The sequence below is a fragment of the Dermacentor andersoni genome, chromosome 2, assembly GCF_023375885.2.
Source record: "Dermacentor andersoni chromosome 2, qqDerAnde1_hic_scaffold, whole genome shotgun sequence".
Lineage (NCBI taxonomy): Eukaryota > Metazoa > Arthropoda > Arachnida > Ixodida > Ixodidae > Dermacentor > Dermacentor andersoni.
In genome coordinates this window covers 13913489-13937696 of record NC_092815.1, presented here as the reverse complement: position 1 = coordinate 13937696, position 24208 = coordinate 13913489, and the positions used below count along the sequence as shown (strand labels likewise).

The window sequence follows — 24208 nt, the reverse complement described above, 5'->3', positions numbered from 1 at the left end:
GATTCCTGAAGTGCCTTTCAGTTTGCCCCTGGCAGCTGACTCTCGCAGAAATTGTAGTTACTGAAACATATTTTTATTTGGCAGCATACTAATGGTTTAACTCCTGCCCCTCATTTCCTTGCAGGACTATGCAACAGTTGACCAGGTCAGCATATTCTCCTCAGCTGAAATTGTTCTTGATTCATCCCTGGAGATTCGGCAGAAGGAAGAGGATGACTATGCTGAGGTACGGATTAAATGTGCTGAAGATGTTTAATTTTACTTAAGAGGAAGCTTTAGCTCGGGCCCAACTCCGACGCCGTCTATGCAAATACATATAAAACGCAAAAACGTTTTTCTGAGACAACCCCTGGACCGATATTAATGAAATTTGTTGCATTCGAGAGAGAAAGTTAAATTCTAGTGACTGTTGGAAGCGTAATTTTGATTTAGGTCCTGAATTTTGTTACAAAGATTTTCAAAAATTCGTAAGTTTGAAAAGTATAGAAGCACAAAGTTTACGAATTAATAGCTCTGCATCAGGAACAGATATCGCGGTTCTGTAAACGGCATCCATTAGACCATTGAAAGTGGACAATTTCGGCATGTCATTTTATGTCTTACATGAATTTGTTACGTTGTTTACAAGGGTTCTGCAAAAGCTGCATTCCCATATTACAAAATAATTTGAGATTTTGTCCGCTTTAGATGCATTATTATATGTAATTTACAGAATTGTATTATCATTTTTCGTTGCTGAGTTACAGAGTTGTAAACTTCATAGTTTTGTTTTTCTTTTATTTTCGTTTTTTGCCATTCTTTAATTAAAAATTGAGGACCTAAATCGAAAATTCAGAACAAACAGTCACTAGATTTTAAGTTTTTCTTTTAAATCCAACAAACCTCGTCAAATTCGGTGCTGTGGTTGCCGAGAAAAACGAATTCTCCTTTTGCATTTATTTAGATAGGAGCACCCGAGCTAAAGCTTCCTCTTAAGTGATTTCTACCAACAAATTTACACATACAGCCGAACCTCGTTACAACAAAGTTGTATCATACATGATGATACCTTTGTTATATCCAATATTTGTTTAAGCATACACGCAGATATTTGCAGAGGGAAAAAAAATTGCCATCAGATCTGTGTGGAAGCAACATAAGCAGGGTTCCCTCCGACGGGCCATCATATGGTCTCCTGCGGATTTTGATGACCCGCTGGCATCTTGCTGTGCTGATACAATGCATGGAACAACAACAATAAATTGCTTAGACATGCTTTGCACAGCCACGAATACAGTTACTCAACCATGTGATTGATGCTATCACGTGGAATTGGCACGTGGGCTTGCAGACTGTGGTCCAGCCAGCCAAGTTGCTGGCCAAAATGTGCGTGCGCGTGCTCCAACAGACTTATCGGATGTGGAGAGGATCGCACATGCATCCATACTCAACTACGACGACTGTCTGTAACTCATGCATTTGAACTCACCCTCGATTGCCAATAATGTCTAAGAGTGCTAACATATTGGTGGCGAGCTTACCGCAACACTGTGTCACCAGCCATGCCCCCTACTGCACTACTCAGGCCACTAGGCCTCACCAATGCTGCTTCGTTGGAAGTCTGCAGTCAGAGTTGTGGTTCATGGCAGTATACATGATGGCTACTCCATTGAAACAAAGCGTGACCAACCAAATTTTATATTTACTTTGTTATATCCAGTAACCTGCTATATTCATGACGTCGATTATATCGAGGTGCGATTTGTTAAAACAACTGTTGGCTATCTCAGGGAAGCAGTGTACAGTATGTTCCATTCTTAAACTGTTCAGTTACTCTTTTACCAAAGTTACAGCTGAGGTATACCTATCAGGGGCCAATTAAGTCAATTAAAAGGTTATTTTCACCACATTTCTTCCCTGTTCAAAATCGTGGAAAGGATATTACTGCAGAAGAGTTATTCAGCGATATTTGACAAGTTTGCAAAATGTTGACTCCTAACGAGAACTCTCTACAGGGACGTAATATATGAAAACATAACTATTTCATGTCTAGCATACTTGGAAATGGCCTATCCAACTACTTTAAGACTATGCCTGATGTAAAACACTGTGAAAAAGGAACAGGCCTGTGTGGCACACGCAGCACAGTCGCAGCATAAGCTGGAGGAGCAGCTCCATAGGAGCTGCATCTTCAGCAGCACACACTAGAGGGTCTTTGTGGCGAAGTCGCTTCACATTATTTTCACGAGAATGATCTGAACTGTCCGTTCGGTGTCGACGACGAGCTGCGGCTTGTGGTGTTTTCTGCACAGTGGTCTGCTGAGCCCAATATTGCCTGGTTACAGCTGCGCACGTAGCTCTACGATTCGCTTCTTCAGCAGTGGTTCGTACCTTGCTAGGAGGCGCCATAACGTACGCCAAAGAGTAAACTAGGGGATTAAGACTACGCGGCACACATGTCACATCCCTTGACCGTGGCACAACAAGATGCTGTTGACTATAATGATGATGATTTATTGGCATCCCATTTGAAACTAGGTGGTGACAAATAGTCGCCTAGCCTGCTTGAGTTAACCAGGTCCATCTACATGCACCATGGAACTGCCACATGCAACTGCTACATGTCGGGACACCTGGTGGAATACAACGCAACTGTAATGCAAAGGGCGCACGAATAGACGCTATGTGGCACACATCTCACATCGCTTGACAAATTACATGATGCAATGCTAATGGTGATCATGATTATTTATTTGAATTCCCTGTGAAATGGGACGATAACAAACATCACCTAGGCTGCTTGATTCAATCAGGTACACAAGACATGTCTTTTTCATTCTAGCATTTTAGTATGTCTCCTTAATCTTCCTTTCCTTCCTTGAACCTTCTCTATCTACCTTGTACCGCTACCTATGCAACTGCTACATGGCATGCCACCTGGTGTAACAACATGCAACTGCGATGAAAAGTGCCCACATGTCGACGCCTACACGGCGCGCATGTCACATCGCGTGTTTTCTCATGTGCTAGGATGCGTTTATATGGCATGTTTCCATTGCAAACTAGCAAGCACTGGTGTGGCATAGTGGTGGAGTAGCCGACTCCCGCACAGTGGGCCCAGGTTCAATCCTGGCATGAGCTGGGCATATTTTTTTCTCATTGTGAACCAACATTGCGAACCGAAATGGCTATTGGAATGAGCCAATAACAGCTTACACTGCAAAACAGTGGAAGAAGTGAAGCTTCTACATGATGGCATACTGACACTCTAAGAAAACACCCACCCGTCTACCTTCCAACATGTTTTACAAAACACCTTATACATATTATTGAAACTTGCAGCAAAAGTCCAATTAGAAGTGTTCCAAGATGTATGGGATGCATCTTAAATATTATTATTTTCATCAGTGCTGTTGCTTTTGACAAACTATCTTGACCTGCACAATTTCGCATACAGGGCTTGAAGGGGATATGATGGGAGGGCCTTCAGAAATTATTCTTTTAGATTGACATGTTTGCATAATGTGTCTCATAAGCCACTTCCTTCCAACTAAACTTATGAATTGTTGGTGTTATGTTAGTTGATGCCAGTTTAGGCAGATTCTTACAAAAAACTAGTGATGGGGTACACAACAGGTACAAGAATCATAGCACTTCAGATGTGTGTTACATATCAACAGCACGGGGAAGGCGGGAGATGGAAATTCGACTATGAGCAAAACGAGAACAAAGTGAAAGCAGGAGCCAACATTTCGACAAGTGGACTTGTCTTTTTCAAGGCGACACACACACACACACTTTCCTCGCACAGTGTATATAAGTGGGGTTCTTCTAAAGAGGATAGGGTGTAAGGCGGGTGGGTGCGGCAAAGAGCGAAGGTGTGTCAGCGTGTTGAATTGAGAATAAAGAAGCGCTGTGCACAAGGCCAGTGACCCGGCCGTCTGTCAAGCACGTGTCAACGCCCACGTGTTAGCCGGCGGGTCAACGGCATCTGACACGCCGACTGGAAAAAAAAAAAAAGAGAAGGAAAAAATATTTAAAAAAATAAAAAAGCTAAGAAACCAAACTAAGTGTTGTTGTCGATAGCTTAAAATTTAGCATAGCGAATAGATTCTAAAGCTCCCTTTGAAACGTTTACGCCTATTGGTTGCAATGTCTTGAACTTATGGATAAGGTTTGATTCCCTGTATTTTCCAGGGTGTCTACCAACCGGGAAAACCGGGAATTCTCAGGGAATTTGAATAGTCTGGAAATACTCAGGGAAAACTGGGGGAATTTGTGCTTTTATCAGGGAAAATTAGCTGTAACTTTATTGAAAGGGAACGAAAGTTGTGTTTACGCTGGCTCCAGTAACAGAGGAATTGCAATGAGTCGTCATTGACACCGTGTCATCAGCACGAGGTATTGCCAGAGTAATTAACAACCGATTTTCCAGAAGCCCGGTTTTTCGAACCTGCCAAATAATTCACACGGCTTTGAGGCACCACCACGTACTACATATAGTCAATGTATATTGCCCTGACTGCAGGTCTGAAATGGCACTAATAAAAGACACCACCGCCGCCACTTTGATTATCTCGTCGCCTCGAACCCGCACTCTTGCACGCAGATTCGCTAGCAGCCGTAGCCACCACCGCGGCAACGTTAGGCCTAGCTGCTTCTATGTTCGCTATTAAGCTTCTTGCCGTGCGGTGCTGTGTTTTTCATTGAAAGAATTCGCTGCTGTCAGCAATGGCACCGACTCCGCCTTTGTAATCCTCGCGATTGGCTTCGAAGCGACTTAATTTGCCATTTCAATTACTTTCACCCGAGTATTAAATTTACTGCTCACCATTCTCATAGTCAGATCAACTTCCTGCACACGACGGTCTACATAGAAAACGGAAAACTGAGAACGACACGTTACCGGAAGCCTACGGATAGCCAGCAATATTTAGACTACAACAGTCATGACCCGCGACACTGCAAGCAAGGAATTTTTGTCGGACAAGCGAAATGAATAAGAAGAATCTGCAGTGAAGACCACAATTATATCCACCACCTAAAGGACCTTAAAACAACGCTAGCAGAAAGGAACTATACCGAAGTTGCTCTCGATAGAGCTTATGATGCCACGTCAAGATTGGAGAGACAATCGGAATTGGTGAAGAAACAGCCCACACCAGTATCTGACAGACCACCGGCCTTTATAACAAAATATTCTAATGCACTCCCAAACATAAACTACATCCTATGAAAATACCAACCAATATTATCAAGTAACGAGCGTCTGAGAAAAGCGTTCCCGGATGTACGTAGGGTTACCTATCACCGCAACAGGAACTTTAAAGACACGTTAGTGCACGCAAAAGTCAGCCAACAGCATTCCCCGAAATAAAAGCATGTTGTCGCCCCAGGTGGAAAACTTGCAGCCACCTTCAAAGTGACATTAAAACTAAAAGCACCGCAAATAGTTATGCACACGAAGTCATATCTAGCTTCACTTGTACAAGTTCGGATGTGATTTATATCCTTGAATGTTCCTTCTGTAAGAAACAATATATCGGTGAAATAGGACAATCAATGAACGTCAGATTAAATGGACATCACGCAGACGCAGCTAAAAAGCTTCCCAAAGCTGTCGCCGAGCATTTCAACCAAACAGGCCATAACGTTGATGAACTTAAACTCTACATCTTACAGTCAAATTTCTGCTCTGAACGAAAAAGAAAATACAGAGAATCATACCTTATCCATAAGTTCAAGACACTGCAACCAAAAGGCATAAATGTTTCAAAGGGAGCTTTAGAATCTATTTGCTATGCTAAATTTCAAGCTATAGACAAAAACACTTAGTTTGGTTTCTTAGCTTTTTCCTACTGTTTAAAATTTGTTTCCCTTTTCTTTTTTTTCCAGCCGGCATGTCAGACGCCGTTGACACACCGGTTAACACGCGGGCATTGACACATGCTTGACAGATGACCGGGTCACTGGCCTTGTGCACAGCGCTCTTTTATTCTCAATTCGACATGCTGACACACCTTCGCTCGTTGCTGCACCAGCTTTACACCCTCTCCCCTTTAGAAGAACCCCACTTATATATACTGTGGCGAGGAAAGCATATGTCGCCTTGAAGAAGACAAGTCCACTTGTCGAAACGTTGGCTCCTGCTTTCACCTTGTTCTCGTTTTGCTCATATCAACAGCAGGCAATCTGTCACAACAAATTCTTCTATCAAACTGTGCAGTGCACAACCTAGGCTTACAATATAGGCTTTCGCACATAGGAGATACATAAATTTATATTAGAGTTGATAGTTATATGCACTATAATGTGCACCATGGCTGTGGTTCATAGGTTCCGGCATTCCTAAGTTGAACCAAGACATTAACTGCTCTTCTGATTTTTATTGGTAATCAACCATTTTTTTGAGCAAGAAGAGTAACTGTGCCAATCATTCTGCACCTGTTGCATGGCCTCACATGGAGAGCAAATTTTATGGAAGGCAGTGTGCATGCTTGAACCAGTGGGAACCAAACATACATTGTTGAAATGGCATGATACTGCTTCATGTTGTTTTCTGGTGTTAAAATGTGTCAACAGCTAGGATAATTAATTACATGAGCTAGTCATGCTTTCCTGGAGTCATCGCACAGTAAGAGCTTCTGCACAATGCCATTGCATAAAACAATCCACATCGCAATTTTTTCCACTGTTTCTTGCTTCGACAAGAATAGCTTGTCATAGCTTCAAAACTCATGATGGAGCAAACACAAATGCAGAGATTTGCTTCCTCATGCAGGCGGAAACAAGAGCTTATCCCGACGCAAGCCTTTACCAGAAGACAGAAGGTGTGGCTCTCTGGATCATCATCCTTGCCATTGTTGCAGGCATCCTGCTACTACTATTGGTCATCTTCATCCTCTACAAGGTGAGCACTCTAATGCACTATTCAAGCAGTACCGTTGAAGCTCTGGGTTGTGCTGCTGTGTGACTGTAGTAACTCAGTGTAAGAATATACGCTAACCAAGAGCTGCAAAAAATATTTGTAGCAGTGTAGCAGTGTAAATGAAAGAAGAAGGGTGGGAATTCTAGTGACACTACAGTTCTCGTCCACTGGTATGTAATAAAATCATGCTGGTGTGTTTTTACTTGAGTAAAGATTTGTTTCTCACATAATTGAAGCCATGCCTAACATGAAACACACAGCCTGTTGTATTACCTATGATCTAATATAAACATTTTTTTCATGATGGGAGGCACTGAGAGTAAGCACATCTGTGATGCAGATGAGCTACACACAGCAACTTCATACATTGGTTGCACTCACACAAAAAGAACTTGATTACGCTTGCTGATGTACCACCATGCTGCTAAATTATGCTTAACAGCGTTGCATAAATAAACATGCCAGTACTAGATGAATAATGGCCAAGCACATTTAATCACTCTTTTAGAATCACAGAATGCTTGAGTTTCGTGAGAGTGCTTGACTTCTTGTGTATTATATAAGGGAGCCATTGTAACTTGGTCTAAGCCTTATATAAAATTAGAGTACCTGATAATGTGTCCTGGTTAATAATCTAAACTTCTTTAATCCAACTTTGATCGAACGCACAAGTATGGTTAGGATAATCCAGTGCTAGAACTAAAAGAACATGTTTACAGTTATAGTTCCCTTCTGTAACTCTTGAGCAGCATTTATTTAAGGTTTATGCAGTTAACCAACATAAAATTAATTCATGTTGACTGCAGTGATTGTAACTGGCTTTTTTATGGACACAGGGTCAATGGCCAGCAGCGTGTGGCTTTCATGTGTGAAATATGCGAGCTCGACACTCACATTGTCTGTTCAACATTGCAATCTCAATTTTAGTGCATAAAAACATTTATGATATGGTATTCAATGTTTCTTTCTCTTAAAAGCTTCAGATTTTTATTCCTCTGTTATAGTTAAAAAGTCTGTTAATGTTGACAAATAATTTTAGTAAAAAGAAAAGAAAAGGCTATCACTTCTTTGGGTACTGTATCAATTCCCTTCTTTCCCCCTTTGATCAGGTTGCTTATGGCTGCTTGTATGTTGTAACATAAAGCAAATAAGGCAAGCAACCTACGGTATCTCTATTTTTCGTAGTCTGGATTACTTGAACCAAGTCTCACATGTGCAAGTGGGACTTCCGTCACTGTCATAAAATTTGTTTTATGTTATACTGTAGCTTCTATGTGGGGCCTTTGTTAGTGCAACAGTACAGCAGCTGTGATGAATTCTTAACAACAAGTAATGTGCAGCATGTGCCTAATTTTTAATTAGTATGATTTGATTTGTTTATAAACTGTATCATAACTGTCATTGATGAGGCAGTTTAAGAGCACTGGCTGTGAAACATGATGACAGAGCATGTTTACAATAACACGATTTGTCCCTGCAGTTGGGCTTCTTCAAGAGGAAGCGTCCAGCTGATGGCTACTCACCAGCACCTACATCGGACAAGGATTTTAATGGCACATAATGGAGAGACGATGTGCGCAAACAACATCCGAGCCAAGCGGAATGAGTGTGACATCCGTCCGGGCGTGCTATCCAAGTGCACCTTCCTAGCCGATCTCAGGTCGAGGTCTGCCGATAGCTGCGTGCCCAGCGGTGCCTGTGTTAAGCCGTTAACCTTACTCTCCATTCATTTCTTGCTCTTTTCACCGCCTTCATCTTCAGTAATTTACACCCACTGGGGAGCCATCTTGCTCTAGCATTTTCTTCCGCAGCTTGTGACTTTGAGCCAGTTATATGGACAACGACATTTTTTCGTGTATGAGATGTATTGCTGGGCTTACACAATGCCTTTGCCTTTGGCGATGTTCACACCTATGGACAATGGTAAACAAAGTGCAGGATGGTGTTCCATCACTATAGGTGCACAAACCATGCAAACATCAGGTGGCATGACTGCGACTTATGTGAACACTCTGAAGGTTTCTTTTTTTAAGCCTAAACTTAACTAGAGAGCCACTCCTATGCTCTGTCTACCTTTGTATGTTGATGTACAGTCCCAAGCGAAAGTCTGAAGCCCACAGCTGCCATGAAATATTGTTTTTCTTCTTAGCAACTTAGGTATGCCAGCTGAAATCATGTAGTACAGTCTATGTGTGCCTGTTCGACCAAGATATTGCATTGACACAATTCCACGCTGCACAGCAGTGCTAGAAGAAATTTTGCCGTGGCTGCTAGACTTTCACTGCTGACTGTACATGGTGCACAAATATGAAAGGAAACACCAGATTTGCACCCTCATTCTTGAATTTCAGTACAAGATGTTCTACACGGCAGAGTTTTCATCGTGAGAACTATGTTGTAGATAACAGTAAGTGAGGCTTAAATTTGGATGTATGCAGCAATCATCAACTGAAAACAGATCATTTGTTACTTTTCATATGGGTGCACTCTTGTGCCATCTGTTCTGAAAAGGTGCCGCCCACTGGTACTGCAGCCAAAGTAAACAGAAAACCTTAAGGAACTGCTTGACTTTCTGGCATTAGCATGGGTTGAGAATATTATGGCCTCTGCAGCCTGCAATGCTTTGAATATGTGAAAGCAAAGCCGGTGCTGGTCCTACAAGACCTTGCACACACTGGTGTCACGGTAGCATTGGCCTACACATTTTTCTGGAATGAATGGTGCATGCTGAGCAATGCTGCGACACTGCTTAGTAGTCACACCACAGACTGTGCACCATAGATGGCTAGCTTTTGATGTATTCCACAAGGCAATGGCACCATTCTAGATTTACAGGCTGTAAAAATCACATTTCATTCAGTTCTTGAAGTTTCGTTGAGCATGGCTCTTAACAACAAGCTGCATTCATGCTAAGCAACAAGATGTAACGACCTTCTTGCATTCTGTGAGTTTATTTCTTCCCCACTATTTAAATTTATGTTGCTATAATTTCTCCCTTCCTTGGGGAACATATTGTAGTGATAACATAGATTCACACTGACTTCAAGGCCATAAGCCAACAATTTTTTCAAAGTAATACTTTGAGTTGCTGGAAACAGCAGAACTCAAGTGGTGCTGTTGTCAGGGTTTCTCATGTCTATCAAAGGGGACTAGACCTTGTTCTCTCTAATATTTTTTTTTTGTGTTGTCCTGTACAGAAAGAAATCTATGCTTATTTATTTAAATGCTAGGCTTTCTAATCGTGGAGATGCGCATATGAATGTGTCATTTACAACACATGTATTGTGAGCAATGCACGTAGTGCTGTCCTAAAATTTCTTCACGACAAGGGCTGGAGCCTGGCGATTTGCACACAGGGAGGACATCTGGCATCCTCCCAACATAGTTCACTGCCATGGTGTTTCCAGAAACAGTGCCGAAATGCAAGTCCCATGATGAGGGCCTCATATGATGAGTAAATAGAAACAGGCAGCTCTGATGCATTCGCCATCCATGACCAGACTGCTGTTAAACGAAGTTCAGCACCACACTGCCACTCTTGTAGATGTAGGTGACGTTGGCATGGGTGCAGCCATTAGGAAATGGCATTGTGCGCTTACAGGTAGATGGGGGGAGAAAAATCAAAGTAAGCTTCTTAATGAACTCTGGAAGATGATGATATAGTGGTCGTGCACTCAAGATCGTTTACGTTTCATTTTTCAATTATGTATGAACGAGTACCGGACAGTCCACATTTCATGCAGTGCCTTGAGAAGGTTGTTGTTAGCAGTTCCAGATTTTATTCTTGTAGAGGGTCCAGCAAACAATGGAGAGAAAAAGATGCACACTGGTACACGAGGCATGACTATATATGTGGAAGAGCAAGGCTCATGTTGAGCAAAATTTGTTTAGTTTCATATTCTGCTCTAATTTTTAATGATATGGTTAGGAGAGTCCTTTCTGTTCCACTTTCAAGATGGAGGTGGGACTGTCTGTATGCCAAACAAAGCACACTTTGCATAGGTCTGTCAAACAGATGCTACACTCTGCAAGGAATCGGATTTCAGCCTTTAGGAGCAATCACTCTTTTCTTGCAGGAACCATGTTGCAAACATTTTTTGTTTCCACTTTGGACATCGAATTTTCTTATGTAAGCACTCTTAAGTTGTGACATAGGCCTGTGTTGTACAGTGTTGATTTTAGCCTATTATACTGGTTAAGGGTATGTTACTCTATGTTCTGGAAATATGAGCAAATTCTTGGAACAAAATGTGTTATCTTTTAGCCAAGCTGAATGTCATCAAAAGCGTGACCCCATAAACACTCCTACAATAGTAAGTGCTGTTGCCAACCGATGCTGGCACAGTCTTCCTTTTACTTCTGCCAGCAAACTAGATGAGTGAATTTACATCAGCTGTGGAGACTCCTGAACAGCAACCATATTTTGACCAATGCAAGCTTCCAGGAGGGCAACAGCACATGGTGTTGCTATAACTAAAGTCCAAATGCTACACTCTTCTTGGCCAATGGCAACAGCTTTTGACGCTACACTAGTTAGTTCACTTCTGAAGTAGCTCATATGATGTAATGCCACAGTTAAAGGATGCTGATGCCAAATATTATTAGTGCTGCCTTGCACATCACAGGACCTTCTTTCTTAAAATTTTCTTGTTGCACAGGTGCTACCTTTATTATCATGTCATTGTGACATTTTGCTGTAACTAGCTTCATTGTAATAGGAGGATGAATGGAAATTTAAGGGCGAACAATGAATGCACATTTTGCTTATCTTCCTTTCATGTGGAAATGTACATAGGGTCATTGCTTTGCAGGTTTTCTACGTTCTCGTCTTTTGTTGTTGTTGTTGTTGTTTACATATAACCACAACTATTTATTTACCAAGTTGCCAGCTGTCACAGTATAGAAGGCTGCAAATGAATTTGTATCTAAATCAAAGCCATTGGATTTGTGCACCAGACAATAAAAAATGGGTTTCCCAGCTCTGCTTAACACAGCATGATGCATCATTAAACTGTTATGCAAAGCGAAGCTTGCAGAATTAAAATGTGTGTGTCAGTAAGTCTTCTTTTGTGCTAGTGCAATTCTACTGCACATAGGCTTTCAGGCAAGGTATGGAGATAAGCTGTCATTGCGTATGTAATGAGGAAAGCATCAGCGGTAATGCAGTGTATGTTCTTCCAGTTCCTGTCCATTGCAAGATGTGCACACTGCAGTGCTGTTTTACATTTAACTGTGATTTAATAGGCTGCACAGTTGTTCTGCAAGTTTTGGGATGTACAAGAGGAATTCCACTTTTTGAACACTTGACAAATAAATTAGTGCATAAGTGTGTCTCATGGGAACTGCTTTTCATGAGGTTTTACAACAGTTCATGAAAAAAAAAAACGCCAAAGTGAGCAGTGTTCCTGTCTATTGTAGTCTTCCTAGCTTCCCTACAGTTTTGACATTGGACTTTGTGTTGCATCGTTTTAAAGCTGGTCTGCTACCATGCCAAGAAGCAAAATATTCATAAAGACTGCATAAATTTCGCAGTCCAAGTAACTTAGCCTGGAAGAAGACCGTTTCATAAGATTGCCTCATATTGGATATATATGTATTACCCAGGCCAGCTACAACTTTATTTGCATTGAAAGTGTACGTTTGGTACGATTTTTTTTCTCTATTAATTCAGGCTTGTGCTAAATCTACCAGTGCTGCCTAAATACATGCTGCAATGAAAGTGGAAAGTTTTTCCAGACTTGAGCAAAGCATTAAGAACTGATTTCCTGAGAAACAAGTCATATGCTAAAGAGATATTCTTAAATATTACCATGTGATGTAGCAATAAACATGCAAGATAAAGACTTTAGGTATGTTAATTGGCTGCTGTGCGTTCAGGTGGTTTTCATAAGTCTCATGTAAAAACTGCTGGGCACATTTTCAGTATAACAGTACTAACTCTCCTTTTGTTTTTATTGTTGGAATGCTGTTGGAATGCTGAGAAAAAAGAAGCACAAGATGATGTGTTGCACACGCCTTGGAACATATGAAATGAGTGCAGCAGCTGGTAACAAACTCATGGTGTCTATCAAACTACCTGTTCACCTGCAAACATGACACAGTTGTTTGAATGTCCCTCCTTTCATTTGTTGGTTTTGGGCTTGAAGGTTATATAGTGGCTGAATGAACTGCAGTCATGTGTACATCTCTGTGAAATAAACCTTTTATCTTTTAAATTGCACTGTGTTGCGTGCATATATACCTGCATGGCCTGGCACAGGGTGCTGCGTCAGATTTGCGATGATTGAGTGATGGGGTTTAATGAAAGTGACGCAAGGGCTCTAAGAGTTTTCGTAGTATAGGACTTCGGATTGATTATGGCTACCTGGCATTCTTTAATGTATAAATAGTTTCCTACAATAATTAATAGAGGGAACTGTGGCGCTGCAATTGTTCAGCCATCATGGGAATGATGGTTAGTACATGGATTCTTCTGAGCTTAGTGCTTGTGGCTTCAGACATTCTTGTGGCTTTGCTTACTACACTTTGCCTGCCTTTATTGGCCTAAATTTCAAAGCAATGTATAATTTTTCTAAGTACAGTATGCAATAAGACTGAGAACATGCATAATCGCTGCTAATTGTAACGGTTCCGCTTGTTGAGGTGGCCAAATCAATACACGCCAAGCGTCTCAATGCACTGGTTTCCTCGTGACAAATTCTTAAACATGCTCTATGCTGCTTGTCGACACATGCGTTTGTGGTGTAATGGTTTCAATATCAGGCTTCTGTGGTAGAGGTCCTCCATTCTAATCAGGCCCTCAGGCAATTGCAATTGTTTAATTATTTACAGCATGCTACTCTTTTGAAAATGAGCAGCTTACATAGTCACGAAGTCGTTTACAGACGGAAGGACGAAGTCTAGGAAGCCCCATGTACTAGCCATCATCCCCATGCTGGCTGATGTGCCTTGCTTGCAGCTCCTGTAGGCAATGGCGGCACAGTTCCCTCTAATAATTAGCGCATGAAACTTTATGCGTTAATCACCACTCAGAGCTTGGTGCACAAATTATTTACTACGACAGCAGTTGCAAGGCTGAAAACTAAGTTTGCCATGTCTGTCCAGCCATCCAGCCTTTCCCTTATACTGATGACAAATGACTGCAGTCATCATTGTCAAATCATTGCCATTCCTCATTCATAGATGCCATGTTTGTGCCAACCACTTCAGCAGTGCCATTCTTATTTGCCATCTGGACAGTGGTTCTTGTTATTATGCAAGGCCCCACACTGCTGTATCAGACCATGGCTATCTGGCCAAACACCCATATTCCTGTTTTGCATCCCCCATATTTACACCACCTGCCACCATTTAATTTCGTTTTGTTTCTTCATGTGAGATTGCCATTGAACGGGAAGCTTCATAAACGTATGGAAGAAAACAAAACTGCTCTAATATGATAGAGAGCATCCAGGGCTGCCGGGGCAGAGCGCCACCTTGACCACTCATGAATGCGAAAAGCACCAAAAGGCATTAGCATTGGGAAAAGGCATTGCTGCAATATCGCAGCCCAGGCTGAAGCCTTCTCTGCTTGCTTCCATGACCTCCGGAAATGGTGGCAGCTGTGCGCAGATAGCAAATGGGAATACTCTGACGAGACCTGGAGTAATTCGTTTGCAAGTTCATTAAATTTTACAAGCTCAGTCCTGGAATTGTTCCACCAAGTTCATATTTTTTGCACTAATGAGCGATAGAATAGACGAGAGGTAACACCCACCATCTGAGGTCCGTGCACACGCTTAGTACTTTTGACTAGGACATTTTGCAACAGCAGACATATAGGCTTTCAAGTTGAATATCATTTTCACGACATAAGCCTTTGTAATATAGTGTGAATGTTTGAACAGAATTTTATTCATTAAAAAAACTTGTTTGTTGCAAACATTACTTTTGATAAGGCACAATTCTCAAATCTTTGAGTGCAAGGTAAACACACGCACACACAAGTCCTTTCCCTTAAATTTCAGTCACCGCTTTGTACACAGATGTATGCAGGGCCAAAAAGGAAAACAGAAAAAACTGGAATGCACAAACTGACTAGAAAAGATGGAATGCTACAAATTTTAACAGAAGAGAACCAAAGCACATGCGACACAGCAGCTGCTATATTTAATTTTAAAGAGTAGACGAAAGCGATCTCCCAGAACCCACACCACCTTCAAGAAAAAACAAAGAAAGAAAGCCTAGAGGAGCACCTCCAAGAACTCTACATATAAAAACCCACAGAAATGTTCTCTCCCCAAACACCCTGATGAAATAAACTCTATCTCTAGGTTTTCTGGCCATTTTAGTGGGACGACAACCAAAAGCAAGCAGTTCATGTGCAGCAATTTAAAGAAAAATACTTATGGCTATAAACTCTGGCAGCACAACTTGCAAATGGCTCGCGTGGTAAAAAAACATGTGCTTTTAATTTGTCTGTGTATGTGTGCTGAAACCAGACGGCCACTTGTAGCGCAGAGCTAAGCTGCTGGCAGCCCACTACACATAGTACATTTTTTTTTTTTTTGCAAAAATACACCAACGAAGTGGTAAATTTGTTACACAGTCTTTGTGGGATGCCTTGCCAATAACAATGTGCTTCAGTCTTTGCAGTTTGCAAGGGCATCCGTGCAAACAATAACAGCAGCAACAATGACACAAAAAGTCGATTGAATAATAATAAAAAAAAAAACACTCAGCAAAAATAACACTCAGCACTCATCAAAACATGGATGAAAAAATTCACAGATGAGGCACTGTTGGCGAAACGCTTGCAGCCAGTCAGTTGGGAAGCACCTCGAACTTCCAACATTTTTGATTCTTGGCACTTCGTAAGGGTGCTCGGCAAAATCTTCTCTCAATCTGCCAACTGTAGAGGATGGAGGCCTGTGGTGCATGCCAAATGACATCCTTATAAACGCGGTGGCCACCAGAATTTTCTTTTGCCTCCGTCGGCAGGAACCTTGTGACGATATCGAAATGACAGCTGATCCAGCAACAAAGCAAACATCAAAGCACGAGTCCACTGCAACTGAATGCCTGGGCCACTATCTCGCATGCATTCGAAAAGCCACCGTTCAGTTTCGTCGCACACAATTGTCCTAGGCCGTGCTGATATTGCGGCCTAGGCCAATATAGGCCAACCGTGTGAGGTGAAACTGCGCGTCGGCTTTTCGAACGCGCACAAGATAGCAGCCTTGAATTCAGCTGTAACTGAGCTGAGGAGGCAGATGAATGGAAAGGCAGCCGGGGCACCCTCCCGAGGTCTGGCCGAAGTGATGTGACCGATGAGCTGATGCACTCACAACAATTGCGACACCGTCAGTTCACTGCTAGCACGCACCTTTAAATTGTCCACGTTCCCTTTTTTGTTTTGTTTCTTATGTTTGTCTTGACTTTCACTTCATGCACAGATATTATGAGGTCCTGTCAAGTGAGAAATCCCTTGCAGCAGCAGCTGGGTTGTTCACGGCAACCTAGTGGCCCCGACTGGGAATCTTGATGGCCTTGGTCTTGTTGTAGTTCTGGAAGATCCAGCTCTGCCTGAGACTCCCAGAGCAGATCTCCATGCTGACTTTTTGGCGGTCCTCTGACATCTCCAGGCACTTCCGACTGCTACCATGCTGAACTGTGCCACTCTGTATAATGCAAGAGAGCATGGTATTTGGAGTAAGTGATTTCCAGCTAAAATCACTCATACAAAGAAAAAGAAATCCATGCCTTTTGCATTAATTCATGACCACGCGGTCCTGATGCGATTGCAGATCGCTAAGCAAAACTGCTGTTAATTTACTATCAGTGAGATATTTAGTGACCAACATTTGGTACAACTTTTCAAATTACCCTCATAACTTGGAAAGTACACAAAGCATCATCAAGCATATTTTTTGCTTTATATAGTACCATTAACTAAATGTAAGTGACAACTTTGTTTAAAGGAGACACTAAAGGCAACTACTAACTCGACGTGGACCATTTAAATACCATCCCAGAAACCTCGCAACACTTGTTTCATGCCAAGAAAAGACTTAGTTTGCAAGAAAATTGCATCTGCAGGGTCCAAATACCTCTATCGCAATTCAAATCTCCCGCCACCAAACTGAGGAGTGGCGACGTCAATTTTGCTATCACTGCACTTTGCGGGCTTTTACGGCCGTTGGTGAGTAAAACGGCACCAGAAGGACAGCGGTATGGTGTATAGCACAAACCGCAAATGCCCGGCTATGGAGAAACTAAGCCACGACACAGCGGTGGATTCGCCGCTGCAGCTCCTGCAGGTCAAGTAGCATGGACCGTTCGGGCATCCCGCGACAATACATGGAAGTGGAATTCTTTGCTATTTGCAGTTTGTGAGAGATTCGCAAGCCAGCAAAACCAGCACAGCACAGTATCCTTATCGCGTGATAAGGATACTGAAATACCAAAGTGCGGGTGGCACAGCGTCGAGCGAAAACGAATCCTTTCGACCGCCCACGTCGTTGTCAAGAGCAATGTCAATAAGTTTTTTCTTTTTCTAAAAATTATACATAACTGGACAAGTATAACTTTTCTTTGTCCTATAATGCAATACAATAACGTTTTTATAATGTGTGGTCAACTACTAGTGACAGAAGTTAAATGAGGAGTGCCTTAAAAAAGAAAGCATGGGGTTTTACGTTCCAGACACGATCTGATTATTAGGCACACCATAGTGGGGGACTCTAGATTAATTTTGGCCACCTGAGGTTCCTTAACATGTACCTAAATGCAAGCATTTCGCTCCCATTGAAATGCTACCGCAGTGGCCGGGATTTGAGAGGAGTGAATTCGTCATTGGGAAAGTACTTGAATGTCCAGGAGGAGTCTAATCATGTCCTACATTTACCTCAACTTCTCGATTACTGAGGCTCTGTTCGAGATAATATGAACGCCTTAGAGATTCTCGAGCACTACTCTATCACTTTAGCTTAATATTTGCCTTTAGTGTCCCTTTAGCTGTGAGGCAAGAATATATCTATGCCAGATAGAGCTCTTCCAGTTTTGATTACAAATGTTCAGAGTTTTTTAAAATTCTATATTACCTTCCGCAGTGACTGATCCCACAAATACAATGTGCAGCAGCATGTGTAGGGATGTGTATGATTGCGCTGAGATGACAATACTGATAAAAACTGGTAAGTGTTGACGTGTACGAGGCAGTGAAGAGATAAAGAATAATGACTCGTAAAAGGAGCTATTAGAAAATATGGCTCTTTTTGTTTTTACTAAATTGCTGTACAACTAAAAAAGAACAAATGGGAGATGCACACCAGACTCCAATTACAAATCTTTGATCCTTGAACTCAATTTTGATCCTTTAACTCAATTAGGTACCGTGAACAATTATGGGTCCTCACAACACATTGTATATCCTATAAGTCGCTTTTCCAGTATGTGCACGAAACAAGTCTACATGCTTATATTTAATTCATTCTGAGATTATGCTGTGTGGCAATTCAAACAAATGAATAAATAAAAGAATCACCGCCCAAGCACTCTGTACAGATAGTTAACCAGCAAAGCTAAACGTGCGGCCCTGGTGTTTCTCACTGAGTTAATCTTGACGGTTCATTATACGACAGCTTGGTAGGCTGCCGGATACTGGGTACACAGTTGCTGCTTGCACTCGGCTGCACGAGACTGCTCTTATGCCTGGGCTGCAGCATTGGCACGGCATACATGAGCTCGTTCCCGGTTCTGCTCGCGGCATTGCTGATCGAAATCTGCCTGCTTCTCAAGAGTACGTATGATGCGTGGCCTACCCATTTCAGAGCCGGAAAGAAACTGCTGCGCGCGCAATCAGTTGCGACGGAGAGCAACGACGTCACTACTGGAGTAGCTAATCCAACACCACCTAGATAGCACAAGGCCTTTTCACTCTGATCCATGATGTCACGTTATGTTGAAGACTCCGTGTTTAAAGGGGCCCTGAACCACCCCTTGGGCTTGGTGAAATAACGTAATCCGCGGGTAGCATACGCTGTTGTGAACATCTCACTGACTTGACTGCCATAGAATCTAATGGGGATGCTCCCAAGTAGGCAACAGCGATTTTGACATCGCAGCTTTCATCACGCCAGCCTTTTCAATGGAAATTTCGGGCCAGGTAGCGTGACGTTATGGATTGGAGTAAACAGGCCTTGTGCTGCCTAGGTGGTGTTGGCTAATCACGCGGCTCTTTCTTTCTCTCTCTCTTTTTTTCACACATGCACATGGGGTTGCGCCAGAGGAGTTTTCAGCATACAGGTGACCGACAGACGGACGGACGAATCAGCTAGCCATATACAACTTCGCTGTAAAAACTAAGTGTGCATGTAGCTTGCGTGCAGCAACAGACATGCTAATCACAGCATCATCTATATACAGTCAAACCTCGATATATCGAATTATTGCGTATGTCGGAGACTTTCTATATCACCTGGAAAATCGCATGCATTTCTAATTTTCAATTTTGAACGGAGTCGGACGTAAAATGGATATATCGAACTCCGCCATCCCAGACCACATGCACTCTGTTGACAGGCGGTGAGCTTTCCCGCAGTACCCTCGAAGATAGCAGTGCCGCGATGCGCGTTCCCGACGCCGAGGGCCGCATTAGAACGTAGCGACTTACACACGCGGCGGCTTGGCTAGTTCGACAACGTCAACGACGCATTGCATTTACCGCACTGACTGCTCGATGTTGCGCTCGGTGCCGCGTTCTGCGTCTCGCAAGAACTGGCGGTTTGCATCCACAACGATGCGTGACGATGCACGCTCACTGGGCTCCCTCATAGATGCCTTGGCAGATGCCACTTAATACTTTGTTATGGACAGTGTTTCGAAATGCTTCATTCGATTGAGGGACACGGAGATCGCAGCGGTAGTTGTGGCCAAATGAAGACGTTGCCGAGGTTGATCCCGCGAGCGCTGATGTTGCACCGCTCCCGACTTCAACTGAGGCTGTAGCTGCTTTGGCCCTTCTACGCCGCTACTGTGCCGCAATAGAGGGCACTGGCCTATCGCTTGTGGATGGTTTATATTATGTTGAAGACTCCGTGTTTATTAAAGGGGCCCTGAACCACCCCTTGGGCTTGGTGAAATAACGTAATCCGCGGGTAGCATAAGCTGTTGTGAACATCTCAGCCAAGTTCTGCTGTCGTACGCGGTCCGTGGAGCTCGCAAGGGGAGCGCGAAGTCACCTTTGTCTCAAACGCTCTCGTTTCAAAAACCCCATGCTCCTCACTCTTTTCTGTGTGCTTTATTTCGTCATAAAGCACACTCCAGTATGCGGCTGCTACTGGTCGCTGCGCTCGGCTACACCGCGGCTGCCGCGAGGTGCCGCCACGAGTCCAGTGGCTAAGCGCATAGAGTTTCCTACAAAAATTACTAGAGGGAACTCTGGCGCTAGTGTCTATGGGAGCTGCAATGGGAGCGGTTGTCCCAGCATGGGAATTATGGGAAGTACATGGATTTGCCTAAACTTCGTCCTTTTGGCTTCAAACGGCTTTGTGACTTTGTAAACGCGTCATTTTCAACAGTATATTGCGCAACAAATAATTAAATAAACATCATTAAAATTGCCCGACGGCAGGATTCGAACACAGGAACTCTAGCACAGAAGCCTGATATTGAAACAATTAAGCCACGGACGCATGTATCGACAAGCGAATGAAACGCCCTTATGAATTTATTGCGGGCATGCCAGTGCCTTGAGACGCTTGGCGCGTTTCGATTTGGCCATCTGGGCAAGCTCAATCGTTGCAATTAATAGCAATTGTACGCGTTCCCGGCGTCTTCTGCACTTTGAAGAATATAGATTGCGCTGAAATATACGACAATAAGATTTACATAGCGTAATATACAAAGCTACAAGAACGTCTGAATCCACAAGCACGAAGATCAGACAAATCCACGTACTTCCCATCATTCCCATGGTAGGACAACGACTGCAGCGCCAGAGTTCCCTCTAGTAATTTTTGTAGGAAACTCTATGGCTAAGCGCACTGAGGCTCTCTGAGGACAGCCGCGTTTGGCTTACGTTTAGCGCGACATAGGCATCAAATCGGAAATTTGAACTGCGCGCCACGGTGACATCTCCGCTGTAGCCTTTGCAGTGCAAGGCATTAGAGGAGGAAGGGGAGCACAGCTGAGGCCGTGTTTGACTGCCGATAACTCCGCTTTTGCTGAACGCATTGAAGGACTGTTGCGGCGAAGTGGTTCTGAAAGAGCGTATCTTCACTTGAAATGTCTTTCTCCACTTCAATAAAAAGTGGTTCAGGGCCCCTTTAAGCACGCGGCTGCCAATAAGAAGCAGGATACACTGCTGCAGTACTTTTAGCCAAATGAATAAATACTTTGTGTGAAGCTTCAAGTGAGTATTTACTGCGCCACGATTGGAGCGCAATCGGGGATCGTTGTTCGGAGCGCGCGATTGTCCTAGACTGCCCCGACTTCGCGCGGCTACCCGATCGTGCACGATACCCGATCGTGCCCTTGGTTCATTGATTGATGTGCAGAAATTTCTGAGGCATTCTTTACGTGATTTTATATATCGAATTCGTGATTTATATATCGAACTACTCCGAGTTCACCGCGGTGTTCGATATATCGAGGTTCAACTGCATGTATTTGCAAACAGGATATGTAAGATGTATGGTTAGTGGGCCCTCCAAAATGTGGCCTTTACCACGCTTGCATTAACTTTTGGTGCTTTGTTTTTTAACCTTTGTAATACAATCCTGCCAAGTTTGCAGAAAGCACATACAATTCATAGGTTCTGAAAAAAAGGGGGGAAAAAGAAACATACCGACCGGGTAAACGTGTGATCCCAAGTCGTGAAACAATTTGGCAGACTCAACTGTAGTTGACATCTACATGAAGCAAAGCGTTGCGGAAATCGTTACACAAGATGCCGACGCATGCCGAGCTAGTGGGGCCCAAGCAGCTCAAGATGCGCATTGTCGTTCTTGCGGCTTCAGCACGCCTAAGTTTTACGCTGCTGGCCTGGGTCAGCAGCTTCTTTGAGTGGGAAATTTTGGCGGAAGTTTTGACATGCCCACTTCATGTGAATCACTACGGCACGAGATGCTGACGCGTACCGAGCTTTTGGGACCCAAGACGCACATTATTGTTTTTCTATTGTGTAGTCTTTAAGACAGGGATGGAAAATTGAAGCGAAATCGAGCTGGTGGGCGACGCCGGAAGAGACAAGAGATACCTACAATGCCGTCAGAACAAAACATGATGCCTGCCTTTGCGCTACCTGCAGCAGGGAACAGCAGCACATTTGTGTTATCGCCTTTTAAAAACGTGCAGCATGCTTCTAACGGCACTACACCACATGTGCTGTGAAATGGATAGGTGAAAATGCTCATTGCAATAGTTCCCTTTTTTTTTAATTCTGAGTTTTACATGCCAGAACCACAATCTGATTATGAGCACATCGTAGTGGGGAACTCCGGATTAATTTTGACCACCTGGGGTTCTTTAACGGGCACCCAGTGCACAGTATACGGGTGTGTTTGCATTTCGTTCCCATCGAGATGCGGCCGCTGTGATCGGGATTTGATGCCGTGACCTTTGCAATCTGGTTGGTGGCGATAGCTGTGAAGGCGACAACCAAGGAGGAATTTTGCTGGTAATGGAATAGGAAACTAGCCGAATGCGCACCGCTGTTTTTATGTGCCACGGGCGAGCGAGTATTGGGAGGAAGCTCTCGTGGCGGGCAGCTGCTGTTCTCTATCTCGCATGCCTCGTGCCTTTTTTTGTTTACATGATATTTAGTGGCCGTAAAACGTATCACAGAATCACAGTTTGGCAATGTACTGAACGTTGGTTCCGAAAGATTGTGTTTTCCAGAAACGTATTAACTGGTAAAAAAGAAGCGTAACCTTATTGGGTAATTTTTTTTCACTTTCGATTGCGGACGTTGGTGCCGGGAAATCGTACATAATGGGATCGTATCAACAAGGTTCTACTGTATCATCCCTTCACGTGCCAAAGAGGCATATTGCAATAAAGATAGCAAAAGAGGCCATCTATCATATGGCGGTTCGAATGCTCAACTTGAAAAGGCACAGTCATTGATAGGATTCCAGGTGGAATATCTCTTTTTATGCCACATCACTGTGTGTCTAAACCAAAATAGTCGGTTTTCTCGAGAGAAGGCCCAAATGGTACCAGAGAGAACCTGCAACAGATTGAATTTATTTTTATGCCTATGCTAAATGCTGGAAGTACAATAAAAAATGCCAGGAACAATCAATATATATATATATATTAGCAAAATTTAATGCATCTGCCCCTGAAATATCCTCTTGGTATTGGACTTAAAAGCAATGATGATGGCTAGACTCTTGCTATGCTATCTTGTAGTTACTCTGTTCATCCCCAGGAAAAAATATGGTTGTTTGCCAGTGGTAGCTGCTGATATAATCAAACATTAAGGGGAAAGTTTTAATTCTAAAGCACAGCTCGTGCAAAAGGAAAAGAAAGAGCAAAAGAAGAGTGAATACACTGAGAAGCACAGGATCAAAAAACATACCGCATCATCATAGATCCAGAGCTGGTTACCCTTGGATCCATGGCATGGGTAGAGGATAACATCAGACCCAGCATAGTCAAGGCATGCCTCATCTCTCCGGATCTCACCCTCCTTGCTGAGCATCCAGTACTGCAATGAAACAGAAAAAAAAAAAGAAAGCTAGTCAGGAGGGCTGGATCCCCTCCCGTAAAACTTCAGAGGGGGCTCGTGCTTTGGAGCTCCTCATAGTTGGCACCTAAGCCTGTATCGATACCAGATATGCAAGGTGTTTCAGAAACATGGTTTCGAATCACTATGTAGAGCAACAGTCTCATTCTATTTCTCTAGCTGCTAAACTTTGTCTTTGCCAATGCCTCTGTCAACCATACAGCACATTTATTTGAGGGTATCAGGTTCCGGTCTGACACAGGAGATGACAGGCTGTCCTAGTCCCCTTACATGCAGAACAAAGCGACTTTGAGATCGCCACTTTCTTGAATGTCACGAAATCCTTTCTTTTCAGGATGAGACAAAAGTTCATGGCCAATTATCACCTGTGAAAAAGAAATAAGCGCTGCCAGTGATCAGGCATCATTCAGGCAGTTGAGTTTCTCCAGCAGATAGAGGCCATGGCGAGTAAGAATCTTGAAATGTCATTGCGGCCACTGCGGAGCAGCATCAAGTGGCAGATTCCGCAGTTAGGCTTTTCATGCATGACTTCATTAAGCACTGATCCTAGGTAATGAATTTACTCACTC

General features: G+C 43.1%; 2 protein-coding genes across 6 annotated transcripts in view; one reads left to right on the top strand and one right to left on the bottom strand.

The window, feature by feature from the left end:
• The window catches only part of LOC126542964 (integrin alpha-PS1-like), a 141422-nt gene extending 128547 nt beyond the window's left edge, over positions 1–12875 (top strand). The window contains exons 24-26 of the mRNA XM_050190091.3: positions 125–226; positions 6761–6889; positions 8388–12875. Coding sequence (XP_050046048.1) covers positions 125–226; positions 6761–6889; positions 8388–8468 — 312 coding nt within the window. The 3' untranslated portion in view covers positions 8469–12875. The remainder of the gene's footprint in view (positions 1–124; positions 227–6760; positions 6890–8387) is intronic.
• LOC126542966 (putative polypeptide N-acetylgalactosaminyltransferase 9) overlaps positions 12874–24208 on the bottom strand; it is a 271398-nt gene continuing 260063 nt past the window's right edge. For all 5 annotated transcript variants that reach the window (XM_055077516.2, XM_055077515.2, XM_050190093.3 and 2 more), the window contains 2 exons: positions 23472–23600; positions 12874–16566 (listed from right to left, as the gene is read on the bottom strand). In XM_055077516.2, coding sequence (XP_054933491.1) covers positions 16405–16566; positions 23472–23600 — 291 coding nt within the window. In that variant the 3' untranslated portion in view covers positions 12874–16404. The remainder of the gene's footprint in view (positions 16567–23471; positions 23601–24208) is intronic.